General features: G+C 39.0%; 1 protein-coding gene across 1 annotated transcript in view; it reads right to left on the bottom strand.

Moving 5' to 3' along the window:
* Positions 1-20357, bottom strand: part of SLC9C2 (solute carrier family 9 member C2 (putative)) — a 129940-nt gene that overhangs the window by 94610 nt on the left and 14973 nt on the right. Inside the window, exons 4-6 of the mRNA XM_049867935.1 lie at positions 13394-13559; positions 12838-12954; positions 706-867 (exon numbers count right to left, since the gene is read on the bottom strand). Coding sequence (XP_049723892.1) covers positions 706-867; positions 12838-12954; positions 13394-13559 — 445 coding nt within the window. The remainder of the gene's footprint in view (positions 1-705; positions 868-12837; positions 12955-13393; positions 13560-20357) is intronic.

Raw genomic sequence — 20357 nt, forward strand, 5'->3', positions numbered from 1 at the left:
GGCTAATTAACCTTTTCATACCTGGGGTCTTTCATTGGACAGCAATTGATTCTCTATGGGAGACAGAAGTAAAATTTGACAGTTCGATCATAGTTACTAGGCTCTTGGGGACTGGTGACCTCAGTTAGGCCAGTAGGCACTTCAAGTCCCAAATGCACTGGATTAAACTAGGGAATGATTGCTGCAGGTCCACCACTGCTGGGTACTCTGCCTCCGGCAACTATCCCACCATGCTCCTTTTCTTCAGAGACCACTGTACTTGATTTCTCCCTCTCCTTTCCTGCCTCCTAGCCTTAGGGAAGGGCCACCATTTCTACAGTTCCTCAGGAGCATCTCTCCCAACTTTCACATCGTACATAGTGGGGAGCTAAGGGTTAGAGCAAAAATTAGCTCAGAGTCAATTCCTCTTCCAGAGGACTGCCAGGGATTAAATGTATGGTCAAATGGTGTATCTCAAGAAGAATAAGAGAACAATTACAGAGATGAGGAGTGCAAAGGGAACAAGATATGGAGTTGAAATAAAGAGGATGTTAAGAGAGACCAGGGAAGAGCTACAGGTAGCAGAAAGATAGAAGGGCCACAAAAGGGCAGAAATCGTTGGGAAGAACGAATTGTGTCACGATCAGGGGAAAATAAAGATTTATGAAGTTCACTTCAAGGTCAGCATTTTTTTTTTTTTTTTTTTGGTATCTTTTTCTGCCTTACCTATGTAGAAAGTCATGTACACCATTGAAAAGCAGAGAATGACGTTAGTCAGTGTATTGCTAAAAAGGTCAATAAATATAAACTGAATGATTCTTGCACACACATATCCACATGTTATGCTTCCAAAAATGTCCACGAAGAGACTTATGAATGCATACACCTCTAGAAAAAGAAAATGAGAAACAAAAGATTGAGTTATAATTTTTGTTCTTTCATTGATGGTATTTGGGTCTGTGTATATTGGTTTGTTCTTAAAATTTTGAGTGGGGACCTTGTTCTTCTGCAGATGGGAGTTTCCTGGGAAAACCCAGCAAAAGCAACTCTCTGGGAGTATATTTTCCTTATAGGCCACAGCTTAGAGTTTGCTTACCCAGGTCAGCGGCCTCAAATGCCCTCAGGATCCTGGCTGGGAGTATAAATGTAAAAAGCTGGTGACAAACTAGAGAGTAAATATCTAACCAAAAGGCACCCAAATTCGAAAGTTTTATAAACAATATTAGGGCTAAGGAAAACATACCCAAGGTCCCTGTCAACATGCAGTTTGTGACCCTTGTCTGTACCCCAGGGGGCATTTGGGATATAGAGAGGGAAAATTTTGGTGGAATAACTAGAGACACTAGTGCATTTGGTGGGCAGGTATCAAGAAATGCCAAGGATAGTCCTAAATTAACAAAGATTGTCCTACCCAAAACACCTATATCTACCCCACTGAAAAATACTGCAAACCCACAACCCCTCTTCTCCTTTTAATACCGCTCTCCACCTACAAATATCAGGAAGACACCTTTCCCCGCTTCATGGCGTGATCCCCCCCTTTCCTCTCTACTAGTACCACACCTGGAAATCTAGAAAGGCAACATGCTTTATATCCCACTGAACTTTAACCCCGCAAATCTGGCTATTGCCACTTCCAGGGCCTGACTCTCCGGTACTGCTTGAACCATTCTGCTTTCTTCCCTGAGACCCTAATCTAAGACCAAGCCAATTGTTAATGTCCACTCATTTAAATCCAGATTGATTCAGGAGAGAAGTGTGAGCTAGTACATACATACAAAATTGTGTGTGTGTGCATGTGCACACACACATGTTGGAAGAAACACAATATACATATATATATATATATTTTTAAGTTCTTTCTCCCAATGTCCAAGAAAACATAATGTTGTTGTTAGGTGCCGTCGAGTTGGTTTCAACTTATACCAACCCTATGCACAACAGAACGAAACACTGCCCGGTCCTGCCCCATCCTTACAATCGTTGTTATGCTTGAGCTCATTGTTGCACCCACTATGTCAATCCTCCTCGTTGAGGGTCGTCCCCTTTTCCACTGACCCTGTACTCTGCCAAGCATGATGTCCTTCTCCAGAGACTGATCCCTCCTGACAACATGTCCAAAGTATGGAGGATGCATTCTTATCATCCTTGCCTCTGAGGAGCATTCTGGCCACACTTCTTCTAAGACAGATTTGTTCGTTCTTTTGGCAGTCCATGGTATGTTCAACATTCTTCGACAACACCACAGTTCAAAGATGTCAACTCTTCGGTCTTCCTTATTCATTGTCCAGCTTTCACATGCAAATGATGTGATTGAAAATATCATGGTTTGTGTCAGGCGCACCTTAGTCTTCAGGGTGACATCTTTGCTTTTCAGCACATTAAAGAGGTCCTTTGCAACAGATTTACCCAATGCAATGCGTCTTTTGATTTCTTGACTGCTGCGTCCATGGCTGTTGATTGTGGATCCAAGTAAAACGAAATCCTTGACAACTTCAACCTTTTCTCCGTTTATCCTGATGTTGCTGATTGGTCCAGTTGTGAGGATTTTTGTTTTCTTTATGTTGAGGTGCAATCCATACTGAAGGCTGTGGTCTTTGATCTTCATTAGTAAGTGCTTCAAGTCCTCTTCACTTTCAGCAAGCAAGGTTGTGTCATCTGCATAATGCAGGTTGTTAATGAGTCTTCGTCCAATCCTGATGCTCCATTCTTCTTCATATAGTCCAGCTTCTCGTATTATTTGTTTAGCATACAGATTAAATAGGTATGGTGAAAGAATACAACCCTGACGTACACCTTTCTTGACTTTAAACCAATCAGTATCCCCTTGTTCTGTCCGAACAACTGCCTCTTGATCTATGTAAAGGTTCCTCATGAGCACAATTAAGTGTTCTGGAATTCCCATTCTTCGCAGTGTTATCCATAGTTTGTTATGATCCACACAGTCGAATGCCTTTGCATAGTCAATAAAACACAGGTAAACATCCTTCTGGTATTCTCTGCCCTCAGCCAGGATCCATCTGACATCAGCAATGATATCCCTGGTTCCACGTCCTCTTCTGAAACCGGCCTCAATTTCTGGCAGTTCCCCGTCGATATACTGCTGCAGCTGTTTTTGAATGATCTTCAGCAAAATTTTGCTTGCATGTGATGTTAATGATATTGTTCTATAATTTCCACATTTGGTTGAATCACCTTTCTTGGGAACAGGCATAAATATGGGTCTCTTCCAGTCAGTTGGCCAGGAAGGTGTCTTCCATATTTATTGGCATAGATGAGTGAGCACCTCCAGTGCTGCATCTGTTTGTTGAAACATCTCAACTGATATTCCATCAATTCCTGGAGCCTTGTTTTTTGCCAATGCCATCAGAGCAGCTTGGACTTCTTCCTTCAGTACCATCGGTTCCAGATCATATGCCATCTCTTGAAATGGTTGAACATCGACTAATTCTTTTTGGTATAATGACTCTGTGTATTCCTTCCATCTTCTTTTGATGCTTCCTGCGTCCTTTAATATTTTCCCCATAGAATCCTTTACTATTGCAACTCGAGGCTTGAATTTTTTCTTCAGTTCTTTCAGCTTGAGAAATGCCGAACATGTTCTTCCCTTTTGGTTTTCCATCTCCAGCTCTTTGCACATGTCATTATAATACTTTACTTTGTCTCCTTGAGAGGCCCTTTGAAATCTTCTGTTCAGTTCTTTTACTTCATCAATTCTTCTTTTTGCTTTAGCTGCTCTACACTCAAGAGCAAGTTTCAGAGTCTCCTCTGACATCCATCTTGGTCTTTTCTTTCTTTCCTGTCTTTTCAGTGACCACTTGCTTTCTTCATAGTTGATGTCCTTGATGTCATTCCACAACTTGTCTGGTCTGCGGTCATTACTGTTCAATGCGTCAAATCTATTCTTCAGATGGTCACTAAATTCAGGTGCGATATGCTCAAGGTCATATTTTGGCTCTCGTGGACTTGCTCTGATTTTCTTCAGTTTCAGCTTGAACTTGCCTATGAGCAATTGATGGTCTGTCCCACAGTCGACCCCTGGCCTTGTTCTGACTGATGCTATTGAGCTTTTCCATTGTCTCTTTCCACAGATGTAGTCAATTTGATTTCTGTGTGTTCCATCTGGCAAGGTCCATGTGTATAGTCACCGTTTATGTTGGTGAAAGAAGGTATTTGCAATGAAGAAGTTGTTGGTCTTGCAAAATTCTATCATTCAATCTCCAGTATTGTTTCTATCACCAAGGCCATATTTTCCAACTACTGATCCTTCTTCTTTCTTTCCAACTTTCACATTCCAATCGCCAGTAATTATCAATGCATCTTGATTGCATGTTCGATCATTTTCAGACTGTAGCAACTGAAAAAAATCTTGTATTTCTTCAACTTTGATCCTAGTGGTTGGTGAGTAAATTTTTTTTTAATAATTTTTATTGTGCTTTAAGTGAAAGTTTACAAATCAAGTCAGTCTCTCACACAAAAACCTATATACACCTTGCTACACACTCCCCTCCCAGTTACACTCCCCCTAATGAGACAGTCTGCTCTCTCCCTCCACTCTCTTTTTGTGTCCTTTTCGTCAGCTTCTAACCCCCTCCACCCTCTCATCTCCCCTCCAGGCAGGAGATGCCAGCATACTCTCAAGTGTCCACCTGATCCAAGAAGCTCACTCCTCACCAACATCCCCTTCCAACCCATTGTCCAGTCCAATCCATGTCTGAAGAGTTGGCTTTGGGAATGGTTCCTGTCCTGGGCCAACAGAAGGTCTGGGGGCCATGACCACCGGGGTCCTTCTAGTCTCAGTCAGACCATTAAGTCTGGTCTTATGAGAATTTGGGGTCTGCATCCCACTGCACTCCTGCTCCCACAGGGGTTCTCTGTTGTGTTCCCTGTCAGGGCAGTCATCAGTTGTAGCTGGGCACCATCTAGTTCTTCTGGTGTCAGGATGATGCAGTCGCTGGTTCATGTGGCCCCTTCTGTCTCTTGGGCTCATAATCACCTTGTGTCCTTGGTGTTCTTCATTCTTCGATCCAGGTGGGTTGAGATCAATTGATACTTCTTAGATGGCTGCTTGCCACCGTTTAAGACCCCATACTCCACTCTTCAAAGTGGGATGCAGAATGTTTTGTTAATACATTTTATTACACCAATTGACTTAGATGTCCCCTGAAACCATGACCTCTGCCCCTGCTACGTTGGCCTTCGAAGCATTCAGTGTATTCAGGAAACTTCTTTGCTTTTGGTTTAGTCCAATTGTGCTGACTCCCCCTGTATTGTGTGCTGTCTTTCTCTTCCTAAAGTAGTTCTTATCTACTATCTAATTAGTGAATGCTCCTCTCCCAACCTCCCTCCCTCCCCCCTCTCGTAACCTCAAAAGAATGTTTTCTTCTCATTTAAACTATTTCTCAAGATCTTGTAATAGTGGTCCTATACAATATTTGTCCTTTTGCAGCTGACTAATGTCACTCAGCATAATGCCTTCCAGGTTCCTACACGTTGTGAAATGTTTCACAGATTCCTCACTGTTCTTTATCGATGTGTAGTATTCCATTGTGTGAATATACCGTAATTTATTTATCCATTCACCCGTTGATGGACACCTTGGTTGCGTCCATGTTTTTGCTATTGTAAACAGTGCTGCAATAAACATGGGTGTGCATATATCTGTTCGTGTAAAGGCTCTTATTTCTCTAGGATATATTCCAAGGAGTGGGATTGCTGGATCGAATGGTAGTTCTATTTCTAGCTTTTTAAGGACACACCAAATCGATTTCCAAAGTGGTTGTACTATTTGACATTCTCACCAGCAGTGTAGAAGTGTTTCAGTCTCTCCACAGCCTCTCCAACATTTCTTGTTTTGTGTTTTTTTGGACTAATGCTAGCCTTGCTGGAGTGAGATAAAATCTCATTGTAGTTTTCATCGGCATTTCTCTAATGGCTAATGATCGTGAACATTTCCTCATATATCTGTTAGCTACCTGAATGTCTTCTTTAGTGAAGTGTCTATTCATATCTTTTGCCCATTTTTTAATCGGGTTATTTGTCTTTTTGCAGTTGAGTTTTTGCAGTATCATGTAGATTTTAGAGATCAGGCGCTGATCACAAATGTCATAGCTGAAAACTTTTTCCCAGTCTGTATGTAGTCTTTTTACTCTTTTGGTGAAGTCTTTGGATGAGCGTAAGTGTTTGATTTTTAGGAGCTCCCAGTTATCGAGTTTTTCTTCAACATTCTTTATAATGTTTTATATACAGTTTATGCCATGTGTTAGGGCTCCTAACGTTGTCCCTATTTTTTCTTCCACGATCTTTATCGTTTTAGATTTTATATTTAGGTCTTTGATCCATTTTGAGTTAGTTTTTGTGCATGGAGTAAGGTATGGGTCTTGTTTCATTTTTTTGCAGATGGATATCCAGTTATGCCAGCACCATTTGTTAAAAAGACTGTCTTTTCCCCATTTAACTCTTTTGGGGCCTTTGTCAAATATCAACTGCTCATATGTGGATGGATTTATGTCTGGATTCTCAATTCTGTTCCATTGGCCCATGTATCTGTTGTTGTACCAGCACCAGGCTGTTTTGACTACTGTGGCGATATAATAGGTTCTAAAATCAGGTAAAGTAAAGCCTCCCACTTTGTTCTTCTTTTTCAGTAATGCCTTATGTATCTGGGGCCTCTTTCCCTTCCATATGAAATTGGTGATTTGTTTCTCCATCTCATTAAAGAATGTCGTTGGGATTTGGATGGGGATTGCATTAAATGTATAGATCGCTTTTGGTAGAATATACATTTTTATAATGTTAAGTCTTCCTATCCACGAGCAAGGTATGTTTTCCCACTTATGTAAGTCTCTTGGTTTCTTGCAGAAGTGTACTGTAGTTTTCTTTGTATAAGTCTTTACATGTCTGATAAGATTTATTCCTAAGTATTTTATCTTCTTGGGGGCTACTGTAAATGGCATTGATTTGGTGATTTCCTCTTCGATGTTCTTTTTGTTGGTGTAGAGGAATCCAAATGATTTTTGTATGTTGATCTTGTATCCCGATACTCTGCTGAACTCTTCTATTAGTTTCAGTATTTTTCTGGAGGATTCCTTAGGGTTTTCTGTGTATAAGACCATGTCATCTGCAAATAGAGATACTTTGACTTCTTCCTTGCCAATCTGGATGCCCTTTATTTCTTTATCTAGCCTAATTGCTCTGGCTAGGACTTCCAGCACAATGTTGAATAAGAGTGGTGATAAATGGCATCCTTGTCTGCTTCCCGATCTCAGTGGGAATGGTTTCAGGCTCTCTCCATTTAGGGTAATGTTGGCTATTGGCTTTGTATAAACGCCCTTTATTATGTTGAGAAATTTTCCTTCCTTCTATTCCTATTTTGCTGAGAGTTTTTATCATGAATGAGTGTTGAACTTTGTCAAATGCCTTTTCTGCATCAATTGATAAAATCATGTGATTCTTGTCTTTTGTTTTATTTATGTGGTGGATTACATTAATTGTTATTCTAATGTTGAACCATCCCTGCATACCTGGTAGGAATCCCACTTGGTCATGGTGAATTATTTTTTTGATATGTTGTTGAATTCTATTGGCTAGAATTTTGTTGAGGATTTTTGCATCTACATTCATGAGGGATATAGGTCTATAATTTTCTTTTCTTGTGGTGTCTTTACCTGGTTTGGGTATCAGGGATATGGTGGCTTCATAGAATAAGTTTGGTAGTATCCTTTTCTATGCTCTGAAATACCTTTAGTAGTGGTGGTGTTAACTCTTCTCTGAAAGTTTCTTAGAACTCTGCAGCGAAGCCATCCGGACCAGGGCTTTTTTTTCTTGGGAGTGTTTTGATTACCTTTTCAACCTCTTCTTTTGTTATTGGTCTATTTAGTTGTTCTACCTCTGTTTGTGTTAGTTTAGGTAGGTAGTGTGTTTCTAGGAATTCATCCATTTCTTCTAGGTTTTCAAATTTGTTTGAGCGTAGTTTTTCATAGTAATCTGATATGATCCTTTTAATTTCAGTTGGGTCTATTGTAATATCACCCATCTCATTTCTTATTCAGGTTATTTGCATCCTCTCCTGTTTTTCATTTGTCAGTTTGGCCAATGGTTTATCAATCTTGTTGAGTTTTTCAAAAACCAGCTTTTGGTCTTGTTAATTCTTTCAATTGTTTTTCTGTTTTCTATTTCATTTAGTTCAGCTCTAATTTTTATTATTTGTTTTATTCTGGTGACTGTGGGTTTCTTTTGTTGCTCTGTTTCTATTTGTTCAAGTTGTAGGAATAGTTCTTTGATTTTGGCCCTTTCTTCTTTTTAGATGTGTGCATTTATTGATATAAATTGGCCTCTAAGCACCGCTTTTGCTGTGTCCCAAAGGTTCTGATAGGAAGTGTTTTCATTTTCATTGGATTCTATGAATTTCTTTATTCCATCCTTAATGTCTTCTATAATCCAGTCTTTTTTGAGCAGGGTATTGTTCAGTTTCCAAGTGTTTGATTTCTTTTCCCTGCTTTTCCTGTTATCGATTTCCACTTTTATGGCCTTATGGTCAGAGAAGATGCTTTGTAATATTTCAATGTTTTGGATTCTTCTAAGGCTTGCTTTATGACCTAATATGTGGTCTATTCTAAAGAATGTTCCATGTGCACTAGAAAAGAAAGTATACTTGGTTGCTGTTGAGTGGAGTGTTCTGTGTATGTCTACAAGGTCAAGTTGGTTGATTGTGGCATTTAGATCTTCCATGTCTTTATTGAGCTTCTTTCTGGATGTCTTGTCCTTCACCGAAAGTGTTGTGTTGAAGTCTCCTACTACTATTGTGGAGCTGTCTATCTCAGTTTTCAAAGCTGATAGAGTTTGTTTTATGTATCTTGCAGCCCTGTCATTGGGTGCATAAATATTTAACATGGTTATATCTTCTTGGCATATTGTCCCTTTAATCACTATATAGCGTCCTTCCATATCCTTTCTGATGGATTTAACTTTAAAGTCTATTTTGTCAGAAATTAATATTGCCACTCCTGCTCTTTTTTGATTGTTGTTTGCTTGATATATTTTTTTCCATCCTTTGACTTTTAGTTTGTTTGTGTCTCTAAGTCTAAGGTGTGTCTCTTGTAGGCAGCATATAGACGGATCTTGTTTTTTAATCCATTCTGCCACTCTCTGTCTCTTTATTGGTGCATTTAGTCCATTTACATTCAGGGTAGTTATGGATAGGTATGAATTTATTGCTATCATTTTGATGTCTTTTTTTGTGTGTTGACAGCTTCTTTTTGGCACTTGTTTTTATGTGCTGAGTAGATTTTCTTTACATATTGTCCTTTCCTTATATTTGTTGTTGTTGATTTTGTTTCTGCTGAGTCTGTATTTTTCCCTTCTATTCTATTTTGATGAGTAGGATAGTTTGTCTCCTTTGTGGTTACCTTATTATTTACCCCTATTTTTGTAAATTTATAACTAACTTTTATTTCTTTGTATCACCGTATCTTCCTCTCCGTATGAAAGGTGTATGATTACATTTTTTAGTCTGTCTTTATTATTTTAATGTCATCTTCTTTTATGTAATAACATCGCCATTACCCAGTGTAGGGCTTTTTTTTTTTTTTTTTTTTTAATCTTGCTTTGTTTTTTTGGATTTCCCTGTCTGGGTTGACTTCTGGTTGCTCTGCCTTGTGTTCTAGTCTTGGGTGAGGTGCTAGATACCTGATATTATTGATTTTCTAACCAGAGAACTCCCTTTAGCATTTCTTGTAGTTTTGGTTTGGTTTTTACGAATTCCCTCAACTTGTGTTTATCTGGAAATGTCTTAATTTCACCTTCATATTTAAGAGACAGTTTTGATGGATATATGATTTTTGGGAGGCAATTTTTTTCCTTCAGTTTTTTAAATATGTCATCCCATTGCCTTCTTGCCTGCATAGTTTCTGCCAAGTAGTCCGAGCTTATTCTTATTGGCTCTGCCTTGTAGGTGACTTTTCTTTTATCCCTCGACACTCTTATAATTGTCTCTTTATCTTTGGTTTTGCCAAGCTTGATTATAATATGTCTTGGTGACTTTCTTTTAAGATCTACCTTATGTGGAATTCGATGAGCATCTTGGATAGATATCTGCTCATCTTTCACAATATCAGGGAAGTTTTCTGCCAACAAATTCTCAATAATTTTCTCTGTATTTTCAGTTATCCCTCCCTGTTCTCGTACTCCAATCACTCGTAGATTATTTCTTTTGATAGTCCCACATGATTCTTAAGGTTTCTTCATTTTTTTAAATTCTTTTATCTGATTTTTCTTCAAATATATTAGTGCCAAGTGATTTATCTTCGAGTTCAGAAATTCTAGCTTCTATTTGCTCGATTCTGCTCCTGTCTATCGAGTTATCTAATTCTGTAATTTTATTGTTAATCTTCTGAATTTCTGATTGCTGTCTGTCTATGGATTTTTTCAGATTATTAAACTTTTCATTATGTTCCTGAATAATCTTTATGATTTCTTCAGTGGCTTTATCTGTGTGTTCCTTGGCTTGTTCTGCATATTGCCTCATTTCCTTCCTGATGTCTTGAAGGGTTCTGTATATTAAACTTTTGTATCTTGCATCTGGTAATTCCAGGAATGCACTTTCATCTAAAAGATCCCTGGATTCTTTGTTTTGAGAGCCTGTTAAGGTGATCATGGCCTGTTTCTTTATGTGACTTGATATTGACTGTTGTCTCCAAGCCATCATAAGTTATTGTATTAGTTTATGCTTGCTTACTGTGTCGTAGCTGCTTGCTTTGTTTTGTTTTGGTATACTCCATGGGTTGCTTGAGTGAGCTAGCTTGATTATTTTCACCTTTGGAGCTCTGGTGTCCTGTCCCCAGCTGGCTAGTGCTGTTATCAGGTATATCAGTCTAGGAGTCCATTCAGTTTTCTTGTATGAATTCAGCTCAGGTTTCCAGGTAGCTGATATCAAGTGTGTGGTACAGGCTCTGTCCTACAGTCTTAGAGGGGCAGGGGTGATTGGTGTATATACCCGTATCTGATTGCAGCAGGGGGTCACACCCTAAACAAGGCAGAGGGCTAAGAACTGACCCCCAAGAGTCTCTAAGGAAAACGCGTCTCTGTTTCCTAGAGCGTGCTGCTGGGTGGGTTCTGCAGACGGACCACGGGCACCCAAAGTTTTAGGCTGTAAGGACTGGGAGGTACCTGTTATCCCTGGAACCCTGTTGTGGGTGGCTGGGGGACCCAAGTGGAGCCACCAGTCCTTAGGTCCCTGTTGTCGGTAGGTGGGGACCTTGTTTAATGGACAAAGCAATGTCAAACATCAAACACCCATCTCTCCACCACACCGCTGAAATGGTTGGAGTTTGCCAACAAGGGCCTATTCTCCCAAAATAGACCCCTACAGGTCCATGCAGAAGGGAAAGGTGCTCAAGGTCCACAGACGGTTTATGCCTGGACAGGAGCAGCTTCTGTCCTGAGCTCCCCCAGTTAATGGAGCTAGCAAATTATCTTTTCCCCCAGTTGCAAATTTTTTCATTTTCCAAGGCTGGGAGGAAGGCTCCAGGTGCTCACCAGGGCCTATCTCAGGCCCAGGGATTCAGCCCCTGAAGTTGGCTTGGGGGTGGGAGAGGCGTGGTAAAATATACCCAAGTACTTAGCTCTTGTGGAGAGTGCCCTTCTCCTCAGGTTCCGGAGGTGTGAGTGGGCTGTGTGGCTGGTTGCTTCTCCCTGAGGAAACTGCGGCCACCGCTCCAGGAACGGTGCCTAAGGGCTCCCCGCAATTCAGGTCCGGCAATTCCTCTCTGCTTCTGAACGGTCTCTTCCTTCTCCTGCCCCTCAGTTCATTGTCTAAGCTTGCCTTTGATGCTCAGGGCTCCCAGCTTGTCACAAATATATTCGTTTCACTTGTTTTTTCGGGTCTTTGTTGTAAAGAGGGCTCGACAGAAGCGACTGTCTATTCCGCCATCTTGGCTCCACCTCGTGTAAATTTGAATAATAGTCATATTAACTAGTCTTCCTTGTAGGCATATGGATATTATCTTATCACTGATAGCGTTGTACTTCAGGATAGACTTTGAAATGTTCTTTTTGATGATGAATGCAACACCATTCCTCTTCGAGTTGTCATTCCCAGCATAGTAGATGATATAATTGTCCGATTCAAGATGGCCAATACCAGCCCATTTCAGCTTACTAATGCCTAGGATATTGATGTTTCTGCATTCTCTTTCATTTTTGATGATTTCTAATTTTCCTAGATTCATACCTCGTACACTCCAAGTTCTGATTATTAATGGATGTTTGCAGCTGTTTCTTCTCATTTTGAGTCGTGCCACATCAGCAAATGAAGGTCCCAAAAGCTTTAGTCCATCCACATCATTAAGGTCGACTCTACTTTGAGGAGGCAGCTCTTCCCCAGTCATCTTTTGAGTGCCTTCCAACCTGGGGGCTCATCTTCCAGCACTATATCAGACAATGTTCCACTGCTATTCCTAAGGTTTTCACTGGCTAATGCTTTTCAGAAGTAGACTGCCGGGTCCTTCTTCCTAGTCTGTCTTAGTCTGGAAGCTCAGCTGAAACCTGTCCTCCATGGGTGACCCTGCTGGTATCTGAATACTGGTGGCATAGCTTCCAGCATCACAGCAACACACAAGCCCCCACAGTATGACAAACTGACAGACGTGGGGGAAGAAAACATATACATGATCATTATTTTCCTTGGATATGAAAGGGAAGGGAAGAGAAGGATTTACCTGACATGTTATTTCAATTGGTCCAAGAATACAGCGTTGGCAAAGAAGTAAATTTTTCTTGAATTATTTTAATTCCAATATAAATTAAGATACACCATATAAAAATGACTTTAGAAAATATGCAGGAAAAAAATGCTCCTACCCTTAAATATGTAAGTGTGAACTGTGGTGGTCCGGAAAAGTCCAATAATAATGGATGTCATGCCACATATGATCAACGATTCTCCTCTAATGATATCAATGCTCACTTTGGAAACACCTACAAAAGGAAACATAAAATATAACTTAATGTGGTACATAAAATGATGTTCTTGCGCCAAAAAAAAAAAACGACCTGGTGTTGTCAGGTGGATTCTGACTCATAGCAACCCTGTAGGACAGAGTAGAACTGCCCCATAGGGTACCCAAACAGCAGCTGGTGAATTTCAACTGCCAACCATTTGGTTAGCCCTGAGGGCACAGTGGTTAAGAACTCGGCTGTTAGCCAAAAGGTCAGCAGTTCAAATCCACCAGTAGCTCCTTGGAAACCCTATGGGTTAGTTCTAGTCTGTTCTATAGGGTCGCTATGAGTCGTAATGGACTGGACGGCAATGGGTTCTTGCACCCAGAAACAGAAACAGAAGGGATGGAACATACTAGGAAAAAAAGAAGGCAACTTTGACTGGGATGGGTCTTTAATATAAATAAATCTTACATACCAATAGATTTCAGTGAATTTACCGAATGAAGAGGATCTATAATGCTGAGGGTGATGCTAAAGAGGATGCAAGATTGTAAATCCCACGCTTCTTTATTGAATCTCATAGCCACATACCCAATTACAGCGATAGCCAAAGAAAAGCTAACTGTTGCAGTTAACAAGACCTGTGAAACAATTCATATCACAGTATTAGATTTTATATATACAAATTGCATGTCTTCATTTCCTTATGTCATAAGAATCAGATTTATTTTGTCTAATTACTCTAGAAAATAACTTTAAAAAGTATCCTAGTTTAATTACCTGCCTTAAAGAAATCAGTCCTTCAACAAATGAGAATCTACTTTATTATTAAAAAGACCAAATTAGCAATACTCCTTGTTACTATTTGAGTTTAATAGTTCTCAACATTAAAATGTTCTTAAAACAAAATGCAAAGTGCTCCTACTTCTGCGTAAAACATTTCCTGGTTTCTTCAGTGTTAAAAATAAATCATTACTGACATGTTATGTCCCACAAGTGACACAATTTAAATATCAAGACTCCAAAATATTCAGACCCTCTAAAATATTGAGAAAGGATCCCCTCCCTTTGCCTTTTATTAATCATAAAATAAACATTTCTCCAAAAGGGCAGAGGGAGGTCATGCAATGCTTCAGACTAAGTAATTTATTTACACATAGTTTTCTAATTTCTAGGAACTCATTGTATATTTTTTTTTTCATTGTATATGTCCAAGTAAAAAAAACATTTCTTTTCTAAAGTCATCCCTTAATCAAACCAAACCCATTGTTGTGGAGTTGATTCTGACTCATAGCAACCACAGTGAACAGAACTGCCCCACAGGGCTTCCAAGGCTGTAATCTTTATGAAAGCAGACTGCCACATCATTCTCCCACAGAGTTGCTGGTGGATTCAAACTGCCAACCTTTCGGTTAGCAGCTGACTGCTTAACCACTATGCCACCAGGGCTCCTTAGTTATCCATTAGGGTGAACAAACAGTTGTGTTATTCAGCCATTGCTAAGTCTTTCTCAATTTTCTTTTTTTGAATAAAAAAAAAAATTCACTGTTTGAGATAGGGCTCTTTAGCCAAAAATTAAATCAATGCTACTTTAGTTTTTTTGTACTGTGGATGCTTAGAAAAAACCTGTTGCAGTAGAGTTGAGTCTGGCTCATAGCAACCTATAGGACAGATTAGAAGTGCCTCGTAGGGTTTCCAAGGATAGGCTGGTAGATTTGAACTGCCAACCTTTTGGTTGGCAGCTAAGCTTAAAGAGCTTATTATAGGGAACCATAAGAAAAGGAGGCAAATAAATTTAACACTGATTTAGTAAGACTGGTCTTAAGGAAAAAGAAATGGGTGAAATTACAACAGAATCAACTGAGATAAAGAGGGTCATAACAGAATACTACGAAAAATTATACCCCAACATATTTGAAAACCGTGAAAAAAATGGACAAGATTTCCAGAAACACACTACCTACCTAAATTAACACAAAGAGATGTAGAAAATCTGGATGGACTCGTAACAAAAGAAAAAATTGAAGATGTCATTAAAAAAATTAAAAAACTCCCAACTAAAAAAGCCCCAGCCCAGATGGCTTCAGTGGGGAATTCTACTGAATATACAAAGAAGAGTTGACACCAATTCTACTCAAACTGTTCCAGAACACAGAAAAGGAAGAAGTATTCCCTAATTCATTCTGTGAAGCCAGATAACCCTAATACCAAAGCAACACAAAGACAAAAAAAGATTACAGACCAATATCTCTCATGAATATAGACACAAAAATTCTCAACAAAATTCTAGCCAACAGAATTCAACAGCATATCAAAAAAATAATATCATGATCAAGTGGGATTCATACCAGAGATGAAGGATAGTTTCACTCACCTCATATCAACCAATGTAATTCACCACATAAATAAAGCAAAGGAAAAGAATCACATGATGATCTCAATCAATGCAGAAAAGACATTTGATAAAATCTAACACCCTTCCCTGATAAAAACTCTCAGCAAAATAGGAAAATGAGGGCGATTCCTCAACATTATATGCATATATGCGAAACCAACAGCCAACCTTATTTTCATCAGAGAAAGATCAAAAGCATTCCCTTTTGAGAATGGGAACGAGACAATGATGCCCATTACCACTACTCTTACTCAACATTGTACTGGAAGTCCTAGCCAGAGCAATAAGGCAAGAAAGGGTGATGAAGGACATCCAAATTGGAAAGGAAGAAGTAAAACTATCTTTATTCACAGATGACATGATCCTGTACGTAAAAAATCCCAGAGACTCCACAAGAAAGTTACTGGAACTGTTAGAAGGATTCAACGAAGTGGACTATATGAAGAAGAACAAAGCGTCAGGATTGAAGGAAAACTCGTTAACAGCCTGCTATACGTAGATGACACAACCTTGCTTTCTGAAAGTGAAGAGGACTTGAAGCACTTACTGATGAAGATCAAAGACCACAGCCTTCAGTATGGATTACAATCTCAACATAAAGAAAACAAAAACCCCGCACAACAGGATCAATAAGCAACACCATGATAAACGGAGAAAAAATTGAAGTTGTCAAGGATTTTATTTTCCTTGGATCCACAACCAATACCCGTGGAAGCAGCAGTCAAGAAATCAAATGATCCATACTATTAGGCAAATCTGCTGCAAAAGACTTCTTTAAAGTGTTCAAAAGCAAAGACGTCACTTTGAGGACTAAGGTACGCCTGACCCAAGCCACGGTATTGTCACTCACCTCATATCAAGCAAAAGCTGGCTAATGAATAAGGAAGACCCGAGAAGAATTGAAGCTTTTGAATTACGTCGTCGACTAAGAACATTGACTATATCATCGGCTGCCAGAAGAATGAAAAAATCTGTTTTAGAAAAAATACAGCCTGATACATGTTATCAGGAGGGATCAGTCCCTGTAGCAGGACATCATGCTTGGTAAAATAAAGGGTCAGCAAAAAAGAGGAAGACCCTCAACGAGATAGATTGACACACAGGCTGAAACAATAGGCTCAAACATAGCGATGATTGTGAGGATGGTACAGGGATGGCCAGTGTTTCATTCTGTTGCACATAGGGTCGCTATGAGTTGGAACTGACTCGACAGCACCTAACAACAACAGCAAAGTGACAGGGTACAAGATCAAACCACAAAAGTCAGTTGGGCTTCTCTACACTAACAAGGAGAACTCCAAAAAGGAAGTCAAGAAAATACCATTTACAATAGCCCCCCAAATGATAAAATACCTAGGAATAAACCTAACCAGGGACATAAAAGACTTATGCAAGGAAGACTACAAAACACTGCTGCAAGAAAATAAAAGAGATCTATATAAATGGAAAAAAAATTTCGTGCTCATGGATTGGAAGACTTAACATTGTGAAAATGTTGATACTACCCAAAGAGACCTGTAGATATAGTACAATCCTAATCCAAATCCCAACAACATTCTTTAATGAAATGGAAAAACTAATCTCCAACTTTATATGGAAAGGAAAGAGCCTCTAAGTAGTTAACGCAATACTGAAGAAGAACAAAGTAGGAGGCCCCATACTTTCTTGTCTCAAAACTTGCTATACATCCACAGTAATCAAAACAGCTTGGTACCGTTTCAGTGACAGACACATAGATCACTGGGATAGAATTGAGAACCCAGAAGTAAATACATCTATATATGGGCAGCTGAGCTTTGACAAAGGGTCAAAATCCATTCAATAGGGGAAGAAACAGTCTCTTTAACAAATGGTGCTGGCAAAACTGGATATCCACTTGCAAAAATATGAAACAGGTTCATACCTCACATCATGCACAAAATCTAACTCCAAATGGATCAAAGATCTAAACGTTAAAGCTAAAACTACGAAGTTTCTGGAAGATAACATAGGGACAAAACCGTAGGACCTAATTTCAGCATAAGTAGCCTAGCAGACACAACTAAAAATGCATGAACAACAGAAGATAAATTAGATAATTGGGACCTAAAAATTAAGTACTTATGCTCATCAAAAGACTTTACCAGAAAGAGTAAAAAAGAGAACCTGCAGACTGGTAAAAAATCTTTGGCAACAACATATCTGACAAGGGTCTAATCTCTAGAATATATAGAAAACCTCAACAACTCAACAACAAAGACAATCCGACTGAAAAATGGGCAAAGGACATTGTCATGGATTGAATTATGTCCCTCCAAATATGTGTGGTATTAGCTTGGGGCCAAGATTCCCAGTATTCTTCCAGGCTCCTCCATGTTATGAAATGTTTCAGAGATTCGTCACTGTTCTTTATTGATGCGTAGTATTCCATTGTGTGAATATACCACAATTTATTTAACCATTCATCCTTTGATGGACACCTTGGTTGCTTCCAGCTTTTTTGCTATTGTAAACAGAGCTGCAATAAACATGGGTGTGCATATATCTGTTTGTGTGAAGGCTCTTATTTCTCTAGGGTATATTCCGAGGAGTGGAATTTCTGGGTTGTATGGTAGTTCTATTTCTAACTTTTTAAGAAAATGCCAGATAGATTTCCAAAGTGGTTGTACCATTATACATTCCCACCAGCAGTGTGTAAGAGTTCCAATCTCTCCGAAGCCCCTCCAACATTTATTATTTTGTGTTTTTTGGATTAATGCCAGCCTTGTTGGAGTGAGATGGAATCTCATCGTAGTTTTAATTTGCATTTCTCTAATGGCTAATGATCAGAGCATTTTCTCATGTATCTGTTAGCTGCCTGAATATCTTCTTTAGTGAAGTGCGTGTTCATATCCTTTGCCCACTTCTTGATTGGGTTGTTTGTCTTTTTGTGGTTGAGTTTTAACAGAATCATATAGATTTTAGAGATCAGGAGCTGGTCAGAGATGTCATAGCTGAAAATTCTTTCCCAGTCTGTAGGTGGTCTTTTTACTCTTTTGGTGAAGTCTTTAGATGAGCATAGGTGTTTGATTTTTAGGAGCTCCCAGTTATCGGGTTTCTCTTCATCATTTTTGGTAATGTTTTCTATTCTGTTTATGCCTTGTATTAAGGCTCCTGATGTTGGCCCTATTTTTTCTTCCATGATCTTTATCGTTTTAGTCTTTATGTTTAGGTCTTTGATCCACTTGGAGTTAGTTTTTGTACATGGTGTGAGGTATGGGGCCTGTTTCATTTTTTTTGCAAATGGATATCCAGTTATGCCAGCACCATTTGTTAAAAAGACTATGTTTTCCCCAATTAACTGACACTGGGCCTTTGTCAAATATCAGCAGCTCATATATATGGATGGATTTATATCTGGGTTCTCAATTCTGTTCCATTGGTCTATGTGCCTGTTGTTGTACCAGTACCAGGCTGTTTTGACTACTGTGGCTGTATAATAGGTTTGGAAATCAGGTAGAGTGAGGCCTCCCACTTTCTTTTTCTTTTTCAGTAATGCTTTACTTATCCGAGGCTTCTTTCTCTTCCATATGAAGTTGGCGATTTGTTTCTCCATCACATTAAAAAATGACATTGGAATTTGGATCGGAAGTGCATTGTATGTATAGACGGCTTTTGGTAGAATAGACATTTTTACTATGTTAAGTCTTCCTATCCACGAACAAGGTATGCTTTTCCACTTAAGTAGGTCCTTTTTAGTTTCTTGTAGTAGTACTTTGTAGTTTTCTTTATATAGGTCTTTCACATCTTTGGTAAGAATTATTCCTAAGTATTTTATCTTCTTGGGGGCTACTGTGAATGGTATTGATTTGGTTATTTCCTCTTCGGTGTTCTTTTTGTTGATGTAGAGGAATCCAAGTGATTTTTGTATGTTTATCTTATAACCTGAGACTCTGCCAAACTCTTCTATTCATTTCAGTAGTTTTCTGGAGGATTCCTTAGGGTTTTCTGTGTATAAGATCATGTCATCTGCAAATAGAGATAATTTTACTACCTCCTTGCCAATCCAGATGCCCTTTATTTCTTTGTCTAGCCTAATTGCTCTGGCTAGGACCTCTAGAACAATGTTGATTAAGAGCAGTGATAAAGGGCATCCTTGTCTGGTTCCCGTTCTCAAGGGAAATGCTTTCAGGCTTTCTCCATTTAGAGTGATGTTGGCTGTTGGCTTTGTATAGATGCCCTTTATTATGTTGAGGAATTTTCCTTCAGTTCCTATTTTGCTGAGAGTTTTTATCATAAATGGGTGTTGGACTTTGTCAAATGCCTTTTCTGCATCAATTGATAAGATCATGTGGTTTTTGTCTTTTGTTTTATTTATATGGTGGATTACATTAATGGTTTTTCTAATATTAAACCAGCCTTGCATACCTGGTATACATCCCACTTGGTCGTGGTGGATTATTTTTTTGATATGTTGTTGAATTCTATTGGCTAGAGTTTTGTTGAGGATTTTTGCATCTATGTTCATGAGGGATATAGGTCTGTAATTTTCTTTTTTTGTGATGTCTTTACCTGGTTTTGGTATCAGGGATATGGTGGCTTCATAGAATGAGTTAGATAGTATTCCATCATTTTCTATGCTTTGAAATACCTTTAGTAGTAGTGGTGTTAACTCTTCTCTGAAAGTTTGGTAGAACTGTGCAGTAAAGGCATCCTGGCCAGGGCTAAAATGTCCTTTTTAACCACTTAAACCATTTTAACCATTTCTCTTTAAAATTTGTCATTCCTGGCACAGTAGACCATATGATAGTCTGACTCAAAATGGCCAATACCAGTCCATTTCAGCTCACTAATGCCTAAGATATCGATGTTTATGCTATAAATGCTATAACGTATGCCATTTTGTAACAAGAGTAATAACAACCAAAAAATATGTGTGTGGTTACATAGATAGACATGTATGTATATATACGTATAGGAAGGCATATGCACATAAATGCATGTGCATGTATAGGTATATCAGTAGATATATGTATACACAGGTTTATGTGTGCTACAGTTGTTGTTGTGGTTAGGGGCCTTTGAG

The sequence above is a fragment of the Elephas maximus genome, chromosome 24, assembly GCF_024166365.1.
Source record: "Elephas maximus indicus isolate mEleMax1 chromosome 24, mEleMax1 primary haplotype, whole genome shotgun sequence".
In the NCBI taxonomy this organism is placed as follows: Eukaryota; Metazoa; Chordata; class Mammalia; order Proboscidea; family Elephantidae; genus Elephas; species Elephas maximus.